Source organism: Styela clava, chromosome 11, assembly GCF_964204865.1.
Source record: "Styela clava chromosome 11, kaStyClav1.hap1.2, whole genome shotgun sequence".
NCBI lineage: Eukaryota > Metazoa > Chordata > Ascidiacea > Stolidobranchia > Styelidae > Styela > Styela clava.
The window spans coordinates 5950684-5971853 of record NC_135260.1 but is presented as its reverse complement, the minus strand read 5'-3'; the positions used below and the strand labels follow the sequence as shown (position 1 = coordinate 5971853).

Genomic DNA, 21170 nt, shown 5'->3' with positions numbered 1-21170 from the left:
ATTACCCTAGAAAATGTTGTAGCTTAAACACATTGCATTTGCAGAGTTTAGCTTCGTGTTTACTAGTCGGTAACCAACATTGCAATCACGGATCTATAAGTGAGCAAAACCAAGTTGGCAACCTGCAAATTATATATTTATCAATGGTATGATATAGAAATATTTGGCCGAAGATAAATCAATTGAATTATGAAGCTTTGAGTCGATCTTGTTATTGTTTTTATTGTAGATTTAGCTGTGGTTGCGGCTAACGCATTTTTGTTTTGCATCTATTTTCTAAGGCTCTAGCGAGCAAGTATGAATCAGTTCAAGTCGTAAAATGTCATATAACATTACAATTTTTAATAGTTTTTCTGAAGATTATATGTCATTTTATGATTATAGTTTCCAGTAACTATTAATTATAAAGATACACTATTTTTTTTTTAGTTTTCATTAATCCATTTGAGCAAATATATATATAAACATGCAATGATTGCTCTTCGGGGCTTAAGTCACTTCAAATATATTTTTTGTTTCAATTATTTTGTTTCAGATAAAACAAACTTAGGTATATTATATTTCGCGGCAATATGAGTTATGTAATTGTTATTTATATGATGACGTCAATATTATCTATGACGTCAACATCGTTAAACACTGTCAAAACAGCATGGACGAGTAAGCTTAAGTTTTTATTTTGAAAAGCGTGGTCAAAAATATTTAAAAAAGAAGAGAGCGTGAAGCACTTTTGGTCCATATCGTTTTTATTGTACTACTATATGCAGAAATGCGGCCGAGTTCAGAACAATGACCTTAAATCTTATCTTAACTTCAAAATCGCAATTGAAAAAAAATGCAAAAAAAGATTTCTATTTTTTTTCGAAATTTGGCCTTTTTATCGGAGGTTTTAAAATCAACTGTTCCGATTTAAAATATATACAAGATAGTAACCCGACTAATAAAATGGACAACTACTCTAATTTTATCGTTTCTATAAATAATGATAGTTTTATAAAATGCGTACAAATCTACCAAACTTGAAACTGGTATGAGTTCAATAGTTGAGAACTAACATTTCGAGTAAAAAATGCTTCATCAGTTCAGTATTATATTCTGAATTTATGTTTAACTTCTCAGGTGTGACGTCGCTGAATGAAACAACTGGATTCCAATGTTCTGATGGAAGGCGGATAAATATCGAAAAAGTTTGCAATGGAGTTGATGATTGTGTTGATGGCTTTATGACGGATGAATGCGACTGTGACGACATAGCAGATATTGTCAGGTACGTGCAGGGCTATTTTAACCATCGAGCAAAATATGCACCTGCTCAGGACATTAGGAGAAAACGGTGGCACCACAGAAATTTTCATAACTGAATTTTCTATGGTGCTTCAGTCATGTCTAATGAAATTATTCGACCCATACTTCATTATTAGACCGGTTTATAATTTGTTTCGTAGTTTATTGGGTTCATATTTTAAATAAATAACACATAGTTTGAGTAACCATGAAGAAATTGTAAAAGACGAGAACGTTGCGACAGGACGACATTGGCATGAATGCAAATTTATTTCTCACTCCAGATGCCACGAGTCAGTCCATCGCGTTTTGGGTATACTCGTTGTCGTATTTCGTCCTGATTTTATTATTTTTTATTACTGTTCCATGTCGACATGATACAATTGAAATCACGAGATGTTAGATCTTCCTATATTTGAAAAGTCAGCTTTTTTTTTACAAATTTCTTCAAAAGTAGAGCCACACTATTTTTAGTCCATTAAATGAGTTGATTGAAATTGTCATGAGTATCAATACTTTTTGCTGTACGCGACTGTAGTGTCAGTACGAAGTTTTAAACATTTCGGCGAACGTTAGCTAATCAATACTGGTGAAATTTAACAAGTTACTACTTGCCTGCGACAGGCGCGCAAACTTTCATATTACATGTTGAATTTTATCTTAGACCGTTCTGTGCAAAACTCCGAATTTTTCATCACGTCTTTCCTGGACGATTCACGGACACAATATCGGGTAGCGGTGACGACGATGACGTACTCGACTGTATCTTATTCGGGCAGCTGGTGAACTGCACAGAGAACCCTAGTTCGTTACGATGCACCAGCGGGGAGCTTTGCGTCACCCGTCCCTCGTTTTGTGACGATGATGGGTGTTGTCCGGGCGAATCTGACGAGCTTCATGCGGGGTTCGGACTCAAATGCCCTATCGAAGGTGCAGGGCATTCAAATCTTTGTGTTTTGCCTTCTTTCTATATTTACGATGAAGAGGACCAATGCGTAAATGGACGAGACAATTGTTACGAAAGACACGAAAACGGAAGTTTGACTGAGAATCTCAAGAAGAGCTGCTTCGAATGTTTAAACCGAGAACACGTAAGGAATTTAGATGAAATCAAGATATATCGGTAAATCGAAATTGATTAGTCAAATTGACAAAACCATATCATACGTTTGGACAAAATTATTTAATAAAATGTCATAATCTCTTGATAATAAAATGAGACCATTTGTTACGGCGTTCTTATAATATTGTCTCTGCTGTAAACAAGCAGCCACGCTACTATTAGCACTAAACTTGGTCCATCCATATATATGGAGACATAAAGGTGCGAAACCAAGATATATATTACGCAAAAAAAATAGATGCCTAAATACGGGCGTGAAAAATATATGAAAGAACTTTTATATTTCAGTTCTACTTTTTTATATACAGTATTGAATATTTTAACAATATTTGCAATAGCGTAACTCACTGCGGAAATTCTTATTTTCATAAATTGAATTTTTCAATCGTTTTGTCAACCACTATCTGCAGACATAATCGCCGTAGAAATACATACAGCTCTTACTATATGCACAGCTCTTGTAAAGTCAGTGGCTACTTGCTACTATCTATCGGTATTCAGTACTCTATTCATTTTTTGTTATGGTTTGGACCTTTAAATGACCAAACTTGCACAAAAATATCTGAATATTTTAAATGATAGCAAAACAATATTTCATTCAAACAGTTAATCTGGCAACCATGAAGTGCCGTGAGCTTAATCGGGATAATCACACTGATTTCTGTTATGATATAATTTCACTTTGCAGGTTATTTTATCGGATCAAGTATGTGATGGAGTGATAGATTGTTCTGATTTCTCAGACGAATGTTTATGTGAAAATATACAAGTTGGCGATTTATGTACGTTGATATATAATGCAACTGTTGATCGAGATAAAATATGCGAATATTCTTCAGGTAACTGACATTTTTACTGGCTTTTTTTGTAATATTTGCTTGATTCATATATATATATATTTAAGCTCTCACTATGACCTATGTACTGACCTGTTACAGGACTAGCTCCCATCATTGTTCCTTAAATTCCTTCCTTCCATATTTTGAAACTCTTCATTCCTCCTCCACTGTGCATAAAAACTACTTTATTTTTTCAATCTTTAATAGATCATTTGGCAGTGTTATGCCTCCTCCAGTTTTGTACAGTTTAAGCATTCATAGTCTGTACATGACTATGTATTATAGTGATAATAAACTGAAGAATATCAGCAAATAACGGTACAAAGCCAAATTCCTTTTCAAAAGAGACAAAAATTCTCCCTGCCCCATGTTTTTGTTTATCTTTTCCAGAAATCTCCATTTTTAATTTGTGTATAGACTACTATGGAGTATTCAAATAAACTATCTATCTATCTTAATGCCAATCTTCGTGTGGGTCAATGACTTAATCTATGCCAACCTGAATTTTTGTCAGTTGGTGGATCATTAACGGCGTAGAACCAATTACTCTATCTCAAGCCGGGAGTTTGAGACCATCAGGCATCGCCCTAGCCTAAAAATGAACATAATACTGCCTACAAACATTAACCCTTTCCGTGCGGTGGGCACGTATACGTACCCACGACAAAACTCGCTAGATTGCGGCGGGTACGTTGATGTACTCCACTGTTTTATTTAGCAATCGGTCGCAAACTGTTGGTCTAGTTTTTCCGGGTTTCAGTTTATTGATAAGAAGTCTTCTTCGAGATTAACATAAGCGACGATAAATCTGGCTTTCGTTTACCGTGGGAATTTTATTTGCGGTGGAATGAGGGAGTGTTTTTCAAATTTATGCAAATTTCGGTGTTTTTTGGGTGGTAATAGAAGACATATTATCCCTTCCATCTACCAAAGTATTTTGAGTTAGATAGCGAAATTGCTACAGCAATATTATGCTATTGTTTGCCAACCAAGAAGCGGTAACAGTAAAGGATTTAGCGAATATTTCTATTTTTTATTACGGTTTGAAGTTTCAACACCCAAGAAAAATAATGCCTTTTTTCTATCCGGTTTGTGACTCAGACCACCCCTTTTAAAAAAAATATTTTTTTTTAATTGCCAATTGCAAGCTCTTTAAATAGGCTTTTCAACGAGCCGTCAGTGGGCAGCAGAGGATCATTACTTTTTCGTTAGTCGATCGATTAGTTGTGGGGGTACAAATGCATAAAGTCGGCGTAGCAAATACGATTATTTAATAAAAAATAAAAATCGCATGGAAAGGGTTAAGCCTTAAGTCGGAGACTACACCCACTCACTTAAAATTGCTCACGGACAAAATGAAGTCGAACGACCGCTGTTGTATGTACCAGAAGATCATAAACGTGTCGAAATATTTTGTTGCCAGAAAATACCATGTTACGTATGACAACGTATAAAATAATACATGAATGCTCAAATATATGGACCCGTGGGTCCGATGACTAACCGTGGTACCAGTAGCCTATCTATGTGACTTACCCTGAAATTTTTTATTTGATCATCAGAAATCTTTAAATCTAAATTGTGAAACAAATTTCGCCACGGTAGCGTAGATGAGCAGTGAGCACCGCTTTGTCGATGGCGGACTGACCTATTTTCCTGTGGTGGTGCAATATTTGTAGGGACAGAAAAAATTTGAGTCAAATATCAGATCCGATGGGATCAAGAAAGAATTTTAAAAAAGAAGGAATAAAAGTAATAGCATCCCAGTTGCGTTGACCAACTTTGGGTGCTAAAACTGGATATAGGTTCGTCCAATAGGTGTGGAGAAAAGAGATTTGAGAACAAATACAACTAGAATTCATTGAAATATAGCAAAAATAGCTTATTGCCCAAAAAAGGGAGGTGCTTCTGTTGCCGCCGTGTATTGATGGCTTGGTATGAAATAAAATATTTCAGTCCCTTCGGCTTAAGTAACTTTCCTCTGAGCAGTCTGATACTGACCTCTTTATATAATACCCATTTCGTTCCCAGGAGATGTATCGTGTGGTGATGGAACTTGCATCAGTAGATCGAAAGTGTGTGATGGAGAAACGGACTGTGCGAACAGATTGGACGAGAATCATTGCTATACAATGAAGGTAAAGGCTAAAACAAATTTTATGGGAATATAGGGCACCACAGCGATCATACGAACGTGTCCAAATGTATGACACAGATCATCCTGGACGACTGTTGTATTTGCTAAATCCCATTTTCGTTAGTTGAGGAGGTACGGACATAAAAGCTAGAACTATTTCTCAAATTTTTCTAGGTCCAACGAGGATCTTTGTTTTAGTCAAATTTTGTCAATTTTTAAAAGGTACCGATTTTCGATCAATGTTTGTGTTTTTAAGCTTAGTAGCCCCTTACTGTTTGTATGATACGTTCCGCATGTTTAGTCGGGATTTTCTTCGTCAAGTATTTTGGCTTTGCAGCGTACAAGATATGAGGAATAATTTCCAATATCAGACACTTATCTTGGAATGAAAGTATTTTATATAAGATATTTGTATGCTTTGCATCTGAATCCCGACAGAGTCGAAATAAGAAAGCTATTTTTCACCCACGCCACAATGAATAACTTCTTCTTTATTTCCATCCAGTATCGAAAAAAGTTTAATGAAAAACTAGAAGAAAAAGATGAAATTGACTGTATCGTAACTGAACTAGAAGAAAACGAAGTAGAATTAGAGGAAGCAGTTGTATGTGATGGAATACCAGAATGCGATGATCTTCAAGACGAATGTCATTTCAGTTGTGGGAGCAAAGGTCAACCATTTCCGGCGTATTGCTCCGCAAATCTTGATTGTATACCCGGAAGTTTGGTCTGCAACGGCAAAAAGGAAAGTCAACTTCTGGAAACCTGTAACTTCACTTACATTCCTGCCGAGGAAGAGAATTGTCCCGGAAGATTTTATTGCGAATATGGAAACAGGATAAGCATTGATATTGCCTTGGTGAGTAGCCTATTGATTTTATATAAAATTCAGCTCAAATGTGGATTTCTCAAAAGGGAGGGATAGAATAGTTGAGAGGGCCATTTTTACGTTACGAAAAGTTATATTATACGAGTAGGTCCCAGGATAAGCCCTATCACTAGATATCGATTGGTACGTTAACTATCGGGACTGAGTGTCAAACTGGAGTTTTGCAGCATGTCATTTCGAGTTCAGAATATATTAGGTTCTGAATGTGTATTAACGTGGCAAATTTGTATTGTGCGAATTTGATTCGTTTTCCCGTCTCATTTTCGACAGTCGGGTTTATGGCTATTGTTCTCAGCGATAAAGTTCTTACTGTTTGCGTAAACTAGGAGTAAAACAAAGATTTTTTCATATGTTCCAAACAAATATTTGTTTTCTAGGTGTGCGACGGGGTTATTAATTGCGAAGATGGAACCGACGAAGCAAAAGAACGAAATTGCAATGATGGCAGGTTTTATTGTGAAACAAACGAAACAGCTTCGTTTTTCGGTAAAAACCGGCAACGACATAACCACGTCTTCGTCCGAAAAGATCAAGTTGGTAACGGACGTTACGATTGCGACGATGGGTCCGACGAATGTCCGACAACAAAAGACGAATCAAACGCTTTTAGTTCACGGACAGAAATGATATCTTGGTCTCCATTACGATGGATATTATGGATCAACGCAATACTTGCCCTTGCTGGAAATACAATTGTGATATTGTTCACCATCAACTTATTGCGTAAGAAATATCACAAATTAACAACAGTTGCCAGATGCCACCATATTATGGTTTTAAATCTTTCACTCGCTGATTTGCTTATGGGAATTTACCTTTTAGTTTTGGCGATCAAAAGTATTCAATTTTCTGGAAGATATTGTCCCGAAGACAAACCATGGAGAATGAGCAAAGCATGTACAACATTAGGCGCAATGTCTCTAATTTCAAGTGAAATGTCCGTTATGACGATGCTAATCATGGCGGTTTTCCGTTTTTTCACGATCATTGACCCTTTGAACACCATCAAATCAAGTAAGACGGAGAAGATAGTACGATTCTCAATAGCTTTGGGTTGGATCATTTCGATACTATTTGCAGTGCTTCCAGCCATAGAATTACTCGAACTTAATTTTATTACGCATGCCTGGACCGATAACCCTCTGTTTGGCAATGACGTCACAACATCTGACGTCATAATTCACACTACAGAACGGGTATTGACATCTTTATCAAGAGGTTACGGACCTTACACAACCACTTTGCTACCTAAAAACGTTCGCACAACTGGAGACATTCAAGAGATACTACGAAAAGGTTTTCCTCAGAAAAAAATCTTAGGTTGGTTCGGGTTTTACGGACAAAACAGCGTTTGTCTTCCTCGACTATTTGCGAACACCTCCGAGCAAGGATGGCAGTATTCTATTATTATATTAAGCTTTAATTTATCAGCTTTTTTCATCATGGTTCTTCTATATGGATTTATGGTGAAAACAAGTCGATCTGGAATAAGAAAACTAAAAGAAACAAACGCAGGAGAACTTCCTAAATGTCATCTCATGGAAAGAGTGACTAGACTACTGGTAACAGATTTCCTGTGCTGGTTTCCGATATGTGTTATAGCTTTTATCTACTTAGCCGGAGTAAAGTTGGATGTAGTGGTTTATGCAATAAGTGGAATCGTACTTTTACCCATCAATAGCGCCTTGAATCCAATTTTATACTCAGGAATTTTCGAACTACTCGGCAAAAAAGCTAATGTCGCTCTTAGCAGAATGCCTAACAGTAGAAAAACAGATACAACTCGCTTGAAAAGCACGCAACAGACCAAACAAGGGGAAACATCGAGGAATACCTTTAAAACGACGCCTTTAGACTCAAACTATAATTCGGTAAAGTAATTTACACCTGAAAACTCACGTCGTGATATCGTTTCTGAGGCATGACTGCTGGACATTTTGGCGGATAATCGTAAACTTTTGAATTGCTTCTTTTGCACGTTCGAAATGGGTTGACTCTTCATTATTACAAACATTTTATAGCACCAGAGCAAATATCTTCTTTTGTGGTTATGTTTCCAGTTCTTGCACTAACCTCAACAATCATCAAAAAAACATCAAGTCTCTGGAACGTGAACGCCTTCAGAACTTATAGTTCAGTCAGAATTTACAAGCTTTGATTCCATTATTCAACTTCGACGTATATACCTCAAAATAATGGTGTTATTTAGTGGATGGCACTTTGAGCTGTTTTCTCTCCATCACGCCTTAAAGTGATAATTTTATAATATTATTACGATTTTCGTATTATTGATTACTGTGTTTTATTTTATGTCGTCAAATTATCTCATTTTTTTTTAATTTTACTTCAACGATTTCGAAGCTTATATTCGTGTTTATATCTGACTTGTTCTACCGATTGACCTGAGCTGTGTCTTTCCATCTAATCAGCTCTCAATTCATATTCTGGGATTATTTTTTTGTTCAAAGCTTTTGCATCTTTTACTGTTACCAACTCTATAGACGTACTACTATAGGTAGTCTTTCTACAAGTCTTTCTTATTAAGTACTTTTTTGGAAATGATCTATCACATGACATACTTTTACAAATGAATGTAAACGTTATTTTCTAATTATTTTGTCCTCAAAAATAAATGTTCTTTTATAATTATTTTTTTTTTATTATTGGCACGAACTGGATCGTTTTATCGTCATGTTGTTCTTGTTGATATTTTTCTTCTTGCTGTTATGGGAAAAATCGCTTCCCTCTTTGATTACTGGACCAATTGCTTTAAAATTTACAATGTAAAGATTGTTGTTGTCGCTTGATGGCTATTACTTTGGTACTCCCGAAATATGTGAACAAAGATGGCGGACACCGGAACGTAGTATGTGTACCAGGTTAGGGTTAGGCAATAATTTTATTTCAATTTTTCTTATTTTAGTTCTATTACGAGTTCGGGGACTAGCCGAGTGACTCCCGTGTATTTGTACCTGAAATTATGGCCTAACCCTAACCTGGTACACATACTACGTTCTGGTGTCCGCCATCGTGTTAACATACTTTTATTACAAAAATTTCTGTGGGCTCTATGGGAATAAATTTTGGTGTGCGATGACGTCATCAAAAATAAAAAATTTCGCAATTTGTGGCGGTTCCGCTTTCGTTGCCACCATATGTACAGGCGAAGTCGGGGGACTGCGGTACCGGTAGTCTACTGTTATAGATTGGATACCAGTACAGTACTACTTCGCTTTGCCTTTCGTGACATATATTTGAGTATAGATCTCTTGCAGTAAATATTTGTTGTTTGTATGTTGCATCATACCGTAGTTACTCCACTCATTGTGAGGTAACTATGGTTGCATTGTCTCACTATCACGCATTGTGGGTATAAGAATTCGACTACTCAATAAGTTTGGGGAAAATATAGGCGAATTTTGAAGAAGATTTTTTTTTGTATAAATCCACTTTTATTTGACTTTTAAGTGACTTGAAACCAGATTGTGGCTGGGCGAACGCCGCGTGTGGTATCTGGCATTTTCGGTAATTCAATTTAAGCTTTAATTTTAAAAGAATCAGATCAACGGGGTAAATTTATGGCATTTTGGAGAGTATGCCTTCGCCCTTCTACTTAGCATTTCGCCGAATTTCTTTATACATAGCAAGAGTAATAGCAGAATTAACTAACTATGACAAGACATCGTTAAATGAATTGTTTGAACTTCGCTGGTTCCGATACCAACGATCAGATGTGTAGATATCACTGCAAGCCGAAAAACCTATAATTTCATGCATTTAAATGGGTAAAAGCAAAAAGGTAAACTTTAGAACGGCATTTTCATAGAGTTATTGTTTTTCCGAGACAACCTCGAAAGCGTTTTACTGGAAAAAGAACTTATACTGGTAAAATATTAACAGTGCATTAGTAGATATGCGTTGTAGAGCTGTCACAAACAAATATTGTTTTCAATAGCGTTCTGCCTTGTGTTGGGGTGAGGGGTATACGTTCATTTGGACTCCGTCCCACTGCGAACAATAAAAAAAATCGAGGTAAAACACTTGGAACGACAGGACAAACATAACAATATTGCTTTTAATAGCGTTCTGCTTTATGCTGCGAGTTGGGGTGGGCGGTATACGTTTATTTCCGTCCCACTGCAGCCTGTCACATTCATCGAGGAATAGTTCTCAATTTCCTATAACCATCTCGACGATTACGCCGGTGTTTAGCCTAAGTCAGTCTCATTCGATTCAATCCCAGAAGTAATGAAGTACAGTACCTTCATATTACATATTTCGACAAATCCGATAGGTTTTCTAGTCTATTCTCATTGGTCTAGTTTAAAGTCACAATAGCGACAAATTACAATGCTTAATTGCAGCCTTCCTTAACTCGTTGATTGGCCAGTTATTTACTCATGTTTCTTACTATTGAATAACATGCTCTTCTCCGTGCACTGGTGTATTTTCAGTTGTACAAAACTTGTAAACTGTTTTGCAACCGAACCACGACGCCATGTCACCGTTAAATTTACCAACGACTTTGTGAAAATCAAGTGTTTTCTATAATCAGACCTACGCTTCCCAGAACCGACCTACGACATGGCTATAAGTAGGAAAATAATTGAGCTAAGACCTTGTTTTAACATTGTTTCAAATCAAGATTTTCAATCCCATATCAAAATAAACCTATGAAATCAAATTTTCCTGACAAACAAGCGTTCAAACAAATGAGACAGTTTTTAAGGATAATTATGGAGGATTCGTACTGGTTTTCTCTATTGCCATGGTAAAAACTCCGTATATGATATACATTTGTGAACAATTCATGGAGATTATGGCCAGCCTGAATGGCATACAGGTCTTCTGGTGGGACTCCAGAAATATGTGTACCAATATGGAGGTAACTAATTTTGCTCGCCTACTTTACATCAAGTTGTGTGAAGGGACAGAAACCTATGGGCAGGGGGTATATTCACTTGGCTAACACAGACGGTCCGTGAACTCGTAATAGAACTAAAATAAGGAAAATCGGAATAAAATTATGGCCTAACCCCAACCTGGTGCACACACACTACGGGAGTTCGACTTCTGGCAAATCCATGCTAATTACCTATTTCAGAGAGTAACGACACAGTCTGATCGCTTAATTGTGTGTGATTGTTTCACACACGCATCGCTAATTCTCGCATCACCAATGAATAGGCGTTATAAAGACGTTATTGTAGCTCAGTGTTTATCAACCTTTTTTTCGTAGCTCATTTTTGTTCAACCAATATTCTGTGGCCTATAAACTTTTATTTACAATGAAAGAGAATATCAAAAATAATAAAAACGTAAATCACCTTTGTGATACTTTCATTAATTAGAATGAAAAATACAACTGGACACTGAGTAGCAGAAAACAGCATCGCCATTCTATGTTCCTACAATCAACATGAACTGTAGTGATACAAATAAATCTAGCAATTGTCAATCGGACGTGACTCACCCCCAAATGTTTCCTTGGCACAACACTGAATATTGCTAACGTTTTTATCGCATCCACCGGTATTTGTTTTTTCGATTTATTTGTAATGTTGGAGCTTACAGCGTCAAATTTCTCGTACTCTTCATGTTATTCCTTCTTTTTTGAAAATCCGCTCAACATCGAAATCTTAATTTTAGAGCACTCGAAAAATGGCTGAACTTATAATAAATTCCCAAGATAATAGAAATTTCATTATATTCGGGAATGATTCTGATGTTTCGGTCCGTTTTATTTTTGGAATTTCACTCAAAATTACAGAATATATTTTGGACCAAAATTTCTTTTACATCAAAATGTTGTGGAAACGAACAATAAGACAAAACACCATTAAGTAAACGCGCGATCTTATCACACCGTCGATTTTTCCTGAAAGCTTTTGTGCGATGTCGAACAAAAATTTTATCAAGATAATACGAATCTGAATATGCATTTTTTCATAATAAAAATTGCTCAACGCAAGTTCAAGCGCACTCACTTAGAAATTGATCTCCAAGCGAAGTTACGGACGGTCACTGAAGTGCCAAGAATTACTGAAACCAAGCCCGCGAAAAAAATTTTGTGGCTCTCGAAGGACCTCACTTTCAATGCATAAGCACAAAATTTGCTTTTAAATTCATTATTGAAGTTTAATGTGGTAATTGTTTATAGGCGAAATTTAATGTGGCCCGCACACGACCGTTAATGTGCATATTTGTCCTATAAGTATAGATAAAGTTTGTCGACTACTGTTATATATATATCATCCTAACGTAGAATTGCGCGTTAATAAATACCGATTTACGCTAAATATATATATTTTTATTGGCATATATACTACAAGGTTGTCGCTAGAAAAACAGAATATCGGTTGAAAAGCTACTTGTTTTGCAAAGTTTTTTGAAGGATTATGTTAATTTACACAGAATATTACAGATATCAAATAGAACTTGAAAGATATCAATCTAAAACAACCTAGAACCTGGGCGAGCACGCATGTTATTCGTGATCTCGTCTGACCTTCATATTTTCTGCTTTGTTAGCGACCACCCTGGTATTTTCAATTCGTAACCGATGGCCCAGATATTCTAACTTGGAAGAGTAATTATAACCATTTATGAGACAACATAGTTGATGTGCATTTCATTAAAAATGTAAATGAGCCCAGTTGGTAAAGACGCGATGTCGATTTCAAAATATAAAACGCGCATGTTCCTGTATATTCCTTCAATAAATGAAGCGCTAATTTCTCGAACAAATTATTTGTGAAGTGATGATAATTAGTCGTGTAAAATCCATTTCATATTAAACCCTAGTTGGTTATATTTTAATAATTGAACGTATCAAAACGCTTGTATTCCGTTGCGATCATTCGCGAATTTCATATCGACATTTAAGATTTCCAACTTAATTATTATTTTGCATTGAGCGATGAATACATCGTACAGGTCCTTCTTTTCCTTTATATTTCTTGCGATATTGATCTATTCCGTTTACGTAAAAATTGAAGTGGAACAACTTGAACAGAGACAACCAACAAATTGTCTACAAGCCAATATGACCACATAACTGATGGTGAGCTATACGGATAGTCGAGATGAGATGCGCCGCAACAATTAAAAGTTCCACAATTAAAAGTCGCGTTACTCATCAATTGAGTAATTGCACCACATTGGTATTTTCAAATGTCAATGCGAAATTTCATCAATTTATCTACGATTACTAAGAGTATTAAGAATATATTAAATTGTCGCGTTACTCATCAATTGAGTAATTACACCACATTGGTATTTCCAAATGTCAATAGGGAATTTAACAAAGCTAAAAGTATTAAGAATATGCGTGATATGAATAATAATCCGTCTAATATTTTGATTTAATAAAATTCAAAAGATTCATGAAATATTAAAAAGGTTCGCGCCATTTCGATTTTATATCTTTTCCTTAACTATGCAGTTCACTTTCGTTAAACAAACGCTTGTAACGGCCTTTACCATGGACTTTCATGAGTCGCAGAAACATGATCAGACTCGTCCTATGACAGTAATATACTTGGTAAGGCGTGTCCAAATTATATGTGATTTCATCCAGTACTGCATGGGGTATAATGTTAAATCAATCTCATAAAATATTGAAGACAGCCTCATATCTTGCCTTATGCATATTTTACACTATCTTGAAGGAAGTTATTTTTGTTATTCTCTACAAAGGTCTGGGCTTTGATGAATCCAAAATTAAATATACCCACACCATAGACAGATATAGAACACAGATTACACTTCCTGTTAAAATTGACTCCGCCAACAATTACATTTTGAACTTATGTCATAAAACCACGGAAATTTTATTTTCAAGGAAACATTGCTCCATACTTAATTTTCATCATGCTTTTCTTGAATGAGGTTTGAACTCTGCTTAACCACAGAAACCGTATAATTTTATTTTCTGCGCTTGTTGTAGATCAGTGCCTCCCAATCAGTGGTTCGCAACCGACTCGGAAAGTTGGAGTGAGGAAATATGACCTCGATTACGTCAATTGTGGTTTTATTGAGGCAGGAAATAACTTGAGTCAAAAGCACAATGTGGTGAGTGTCAATGCTACGTTGCGCATGAGCTTGTCCCTTATCAATCCTCAACTTGATTTGATAATATCCAATATGCAAGTTCAAGTTTTGCAATAATAGTAAATTGCATGAGGATACATTGTCTATATTCTCATATATATATAAACACATCATTGTGAAAACAAAAAAAGCAATCAAAGTGGTTCGCGAACTGAAAAAACTTGGGAAGCACTGATATATTTAACCGGTAAATTTTATCCATATGAAAACTGAAGCCGGTCCTTACTGAGAAATTACAATCCCAAACCCTAAAAAGTAGTTATTTGACGTATAGACATAGTGCGGAATATTCCGTTCGAATTAATACAAATCACGTTCTCTGGGAGCAGTGGCGTATCTAAGTGTATGGCTCGTACCATGGGCGCTCTTTGGATAGGGGCGCAAAATAAGATGAAAATTTTTATTTGTAAATCGTTTCATTAAAATAATTTTAAATCATAAATAATTGAAACCTGTATTTTTATTTAAATTATAACGTAGAAGTATCTCATTTTAACAATGCTGTTAATAAAAGTGTAAACAACGATCAAGGGGGCGCATTTTCAAACTTTGCCATGTGCGCCATTTTACGTAGATACGCTATTGTCTGGAGATGTTAGATATGTTCCGATTATCAGTAAACTACAAATTTCTCTTGTTATATTAATTATTATATTGTTTATATAACATATTTAATTTCAAACTCAATCCCGGTTCAAAAATCATTCATCGGAGTAGCCTATCTCGACTTAACGACTCCAAGCTAAACTTTGCTACATATTTAAGAGATGAAGATCTAATTGTCTTCGGCAGTGGCGTATCTACGTACTGCGTAAATGGTACCCGTGGCGAAGTATATGTGCCTACTTGATCGTTGAGGCACAATTTATAACAACTGTTGTTGATTTGAGATACTTGTGCGTTATTATTACGTTGTTATTCAAGTAAAAATACGAGTTTAAATTATTTCCAATTAGAGTTTATTTTATTTAAGCATTTTACGATTAAAACTTTTCGCCTCTTTTCCCAAACGGCGCATATGGTACGAGTCATGGCCGCCATATAAATATTCGAGCGATATTCATTTTTCATGCATTTTTTTAAGAAAGATCGTTGCATATTCAACTACTGCGATTTTAAGCAATTTTTAATAAATGGAGGGCAAAACAAAAATATAATGGCATAATATAATGAATAATAGCAAAATCTAAAAATGTCGGTCTAAGATTCTCGACTTGACCTCATTGAAAACTGAAGGTACTCTTTGATCACTATATATACCAGTGAAAATATGGATCTTTTCCATACGTAATTTTCCAAAGAATGATATCCAGGGGTGGACAACACGTCGATCGCCACGTTTCGCGCAGTCGATCGCGTCTGATGTTGAGTGAATTTAATAAAACACCCAAAAAAATTAGCTTGAACCAGTTGTGTGTTTTAAAACAGGAAGAATACAGTACTGTACATGCGCAAAATACTGATGAGCAGTATCTGATTCTGAGCAAACCCGAAAGAGCATATTACACATTAGTACGTAACAAATGCCAGTTTTGCCGCTACCAAGGTTTAAAAATGAACTCGCCGAATATCGCGTGTCTTGACTGACAAACGATTCTACAATAACTTCTGCAGTATACGAAAGTTATTGTTTCACTCCAAGAGTAGTGTGATAAATTTCAGTCGCAATGGTAGCAGTTACATCAAAATGCGCATTTTTGTAAATTAGATACTGAAGTTTGAGCAGTCATGTAACATTCATGGTTTTAGAAAATTTATTTTTTGCTGTTTAGATAATACATGAATACTTGGCAAGAGTTTTGAAAACTTTTCAACACTTACGACCTAAAATTAGGCACGCCCTTATCTGAATTGTATGATTCGAAAAGTTCTTAAATAAATGATAGAACATTTACTCTGAGCTTAATCAAATATTCAAATCAACAACCTAAATGAAACATAAAATATACAAGTTTTGTGTCGATTTTGTTGAGAATACGCCCACAAAGCCTTCTTATTGGCAGCGGTAGAATTTTTTGCATGCGTCTGTGCAGTTATTTGCATATTCAGTAGAGATGGGCGGGGATTCGGACTTGGATTCGAGTCGAACCCAGGCATTTTTGGACTCGGATTCGTTTCGAGTCCACGTCATTTTTACCGAGTCCATAATCAATTCTGTTTTTACTAATTTACGCATATGTTTGTACTTTTACCTCCTTAAATCCCACTACATACCTTAACTAGTTAAAATTCAAAGTCATATCTGTAACAATATCCCTCGTGTGTACTATAAACACTCCTAATAAACTGACGACAGATATCCAGATAAAATAACGCAAGTTAAAAACTATTGATCGCTTATAACAATGATGTTGCGCCAGTCGCCTTCAAAGTATCTATCCATTTCGGTATACATGGCGCAATATTTCTGAGTTTTTGATTCGCACAAAAATGAAACATGCCCGGGATCAACCCAAGGAGGAATCTCATGAATTCCTCTTTTAAATCGAGTTTATTACGTGCAATCCTTTCGCTAAAAAGGCAATGGAAAGCATGGAGAGTTTTAGAACGTTTACATGAACTACTAAATTGCAAGCAGATGTACCACAATGCATTGACGACGAGTGTCACTTCTCTCCCATATGCGCACGTGACAGGGTGAATATACGGCTAGAAATATCTGGACTTATGGGAAAGCATTGTAGTCAAAAGCTTTTTATTTTTCATATTAACATGTAAGAATATCTGAATAGCCGACCAGAATTGGCCTTACTAAAAATCGATTGAGCACTGCTACTAGAAGAGTGGCAAGCGGTCATTTACTCGCGGTCCTACATGTGCTTATTCGGTAATAATTTATTACTTTGACAGACACGCCACAAATATTGTTAATGAAATGTTCCTACCATTAAATGTATTCGATATGATTTATTTATTCAGTGAGTGCATCTCCCACGAGTCTTGTAAATCTTGAAATTAGCGAAAACCGAATATATATTATACTTGAAGAAGAGTGGTACTTGACCAATGGCTCGTTTTCCTTATGTGCCATAAAATAATTTATTTCAGAAACAAACACGCCAATAATGTTGCTAATGCAATGTCGCTACCATTAAATGTATCCAATATGATTTAATTATTCATTACATTTCTCACAAGGCTATACAAATCTTGAAATTAGCAAAAACCGAATATATATTATATATATTTATTTGTACGAGAGTTGCAGGAGACCAATGGCTTGCTGTCTCTAGGTGCCATATAATAATTTATTTCTGTGAAAAAACGCCTATAATGCTGCTAATACAATGTCGTTATCATCAAAGGTATTGAATAGTATTCAATTATTTGTTACACCATAGGCTATGAAATCCTTGAAATTGAAAATATCGAATAATGTATGAATAATACTGGTAGGGGAGTTGCATGAGGACAAAGACTTGCTGTCCTGGGTGTTATATAGAATAATTAATTTCTGTGAAAAAACGCCAATTATTTTGCTAAAGCAATGTTGCTATCATTGTGTTGCTACATCATAAACCATAGGCTATGAAAATCTCAAAATTAGAAAAAATCAAATACTGTATAATAAACAATACTGCTCAGGGTGCTATATAACAATTTATTTTGTGACAAAAACGCCAAGAATGTCCTAAAGGTGTCATTTCACAATTTCTTTCTGTGACAAACACGCCGATAATGTTAATGCAATGTCGCTAATATTACTCAAATATTCAATACATCTTTTACACATAGTAAACAGGCAAAGCCTGAAATTAACAAAAATTAACAATATATGGCAAAGATGTAACTAAATCAACGTGTAATAATAGGATTGGGAAATAAATAAATACTCGGACACGAAACTTAGGACCGGTTGGCACTACACCAAGATTATATATATAATTGCTTGGGGTATGTTTTGCTTCAATTTTGGTGTAAATTTGCGCGATGTTATTTTGGTTTAACTCATAATGGATTGAGCTCTGGTAAAAGAATCGAACTCGCTGTCCTATAGGTGCCATATAACAATAAAATTGAATATATATAAATAAGACTGGTAGAAGAATCACAAGCGACCAAAGTCGTACCATATATAATAATTTATTTCTGTGACAAAAACACCAATAATGCTCGCTGTCCTAAAGGTGCCATTTCATAGGATTACCATATTTTTTTGACTCAAAATACACGACCCCTTAGCTGTGATCCTGTAACTTTACAGTTTCCGATATTACCTACATTTAAAGTCATCCCGACTGTCTTCATTGACCATATTGTAATCGAGAGTTCATGCGCATATTCTCTGTCTAAATATCGGGTTCATTTCGAAAAATAGAACGGAATAGACGCTAACGATACAAATGATCCGAATTTAGATTTTTTTATGTACAGCAAAGGGAATAAAGAATCATGAAATAGTCAGCCGTTTTCAAGCATTGGGAATTTACTTATTCGCTCAAGCATGCTTTTCTGTAGATAACACCTTCAAAAAGACGTTGTTCAATATTAGATTCACGTGAACGTCCAAACAGGACCAATTAGAATTGATTTTACATGTGATACGTTCGCTAACAATGTTAGCGGGAAACAACGAAACAAACAGTATAACGCATTCACCTTCAGTAAGTAGGCTAGCGTTGCGCTACACAGCAACAACAGTAACGAAAATATGTTCGTGTATTATGCTGGATGGCTGAACGCAGAGGCGGGACTTTTGGATGATTTGTCGGGACGGCGGGACAAGACGCTAAAAAGCGGGACGCCAAGAATGTCCTAAATGTGTCATTTCACAATTTATTTCTGTGACAGACACGCCAATGATGTTAATGCAGTGTCGCTCAAATTTTAAGCATCAAATATTACCTAAATATTCAATACATCTTATACACGAGCTATGTAAAACTAGAAATTAACAAGCAAAAATTGAACACAGTATAGCATATTTATAATTTTGAATCGATCTACCGATATTTCAAAATAATACTATCACACAACCAACCATCAGGAATAATGAGAAAAATCGAAAAGGGGAAAAATTACATCGGTGTCGGTCAGGAGTAATATTTATATATATATATATACTCCGTATATAGGTCGCTATATATAAATTTTGTAATTTTCTAATCTGCATTATCATAAGTAATTAGATGTGTGTATACGAATATAGTACAACGCCTGATTTTTTTGAATACTAATAAAGGTATTCCACCACTTCAAGAAAGGAGCCTCATATCATCTTCAGCAAACAATATTTTAAAACATGCAATTACACTTGGAATATTAGAATTTATCGACTTTGAAAGACAATCGCGTTTTATCGTGGGGATGAACGTTTTCCGCTATTGGCTATACTTCATTGTTTGACTAAATGGTTTATTGCTGTGAGCGAAGGTTTATTTTCCAGTCCTGGCTACATTCAGTTTAAATAAAAGCATCCATTCAATTATATATATATATACTTTCGGCGGCTCTTGGCATTTCGATGTTCGTCCGTAACTTTGCTCACAGACGAATTTCACTTACCTCTGAAATATCTTGCGTAATGTTGATTTGAGCAACGTATTGTGTTAAAAATGTAAGCCTACTGAAAATTCTGATTTCAAACCACAATTCTGTAGAATTTTTGTTAATGTTCACATTAGCATTGAGTTCCTTTCTTACAGAAAGAGAGAAATGTCAACAATGGCTACATTTTTCTATTCTCGTCAGTGAGAAATTAATTAAATTACGGAATTCATTCAATATCGAATCTTACAGTCGGCCGAACGTTTGTTGAGTCTGCAGGGTTTAATAAATTGGAATCGATATAAATCTGATTATCGTCAACGGGAATTACATTATAGCATTAGGCAAAGTTTAATTCAAGGGAGAGGTTTTACGTGGGTAGAGGTCAAATCGCATGGGTTGACTATTGTTCACCGACGAACATGGGGTTCAAGCCACTCGGTGATCAAAGCATACTTTAGGACAGTGCTTTTCAAACTTTGTATCGCCGAAACACCAGTGTGATTTTCTGACGTACCGTAAACCTTTCTGGATCAACAAAAACCAATTGTATTTAGTATGATAAAATATAGCAATAATTATCGATATATATTGCGTAAATTTTCATTTTTTGTCCCTTGATATTCTGCATTTCTCAAGTTGACTTCAGTTTGATAAATATTGAATGAAGCCGCAAAAATGTTGAGGTAATGCTCACACAAACGCAATTTTTACCACCGAAAATTGTCTTGAAAGTCTTGTCAATTCATTTTCTTTTAATAAATGTAGCCAACCCACTAGCAAACGCCATCTGCAAACACCCAATGTGCGAAATTAAAGAAACTGTATAGTGAAGTGACTCAATTATTTTAACTCAATTTTTGGAGAGAGAGATTGTTAATTAAACCGTTTTTTATCTTTCTTTTCTACCGGGATTTTATGAAATTTTTATCCGAAATGTTTTGATATTCGGTATGGAAAGCTTTAAAATGAAAAAGTTTTTGCCATTTGCTCACATAACCTATTTCCTGAACAGTTATCTAGCCAACAAATGCGAATTATTGGATTTAAAAATGAATGATTTGTAGTGTACCGCGACTATTATTTCATGTTCACCCCTATATTTGTCACTGACTGGGGATGGTCGTCGCTCATAATTCCATCCTGCGGTCCAGACAGCACACTCAAGCCAAGCCATATCAAGCATGCGTTGTTTATGTACTCATAACTCAAGTTCAGGGCACAAAACGGGCATTTATGGCGAGAATCAGTACATCTTTTATTAATAATATAATCACAATTTAGTATCTGTGTATTATT

The 21170-nt window shown here is 35.5% G+C and overlaps 1 protein-coding gene across 1 annotated transcript; it reads left to right on the top strand.

Moving 5' to 3' along the window:
• The first annotated feature begins 522 nt into the window (after positions 1 to 522).
• LOC120347384 (uncharacterized) lies at positions 523 to 10057 on the top strand. Its single transcript, XM_039417311.2, has 7 exons — positions 523 to 660; positions 1120 to 1267; positions 1949 to 2375; positions 3096 to 3246; positions 5278 to 5384; positions 5889 to 6242; positions 6650 to 10057. The coding sequence occupies exons 1-7, from the start codon at positions 573 to 575 to the stop codon at positions 8150 to 8152; spliced, it is 2778 nt and encodes a 925-aa protein (XP_039273245.2). The 5' UTR covers positions 523 to 572; the 3' UTR covers positions 8153 to 10057.
• The last annotated feature ends 11113 nt before the right edge of the window (positions 10058 to 21170 follow it).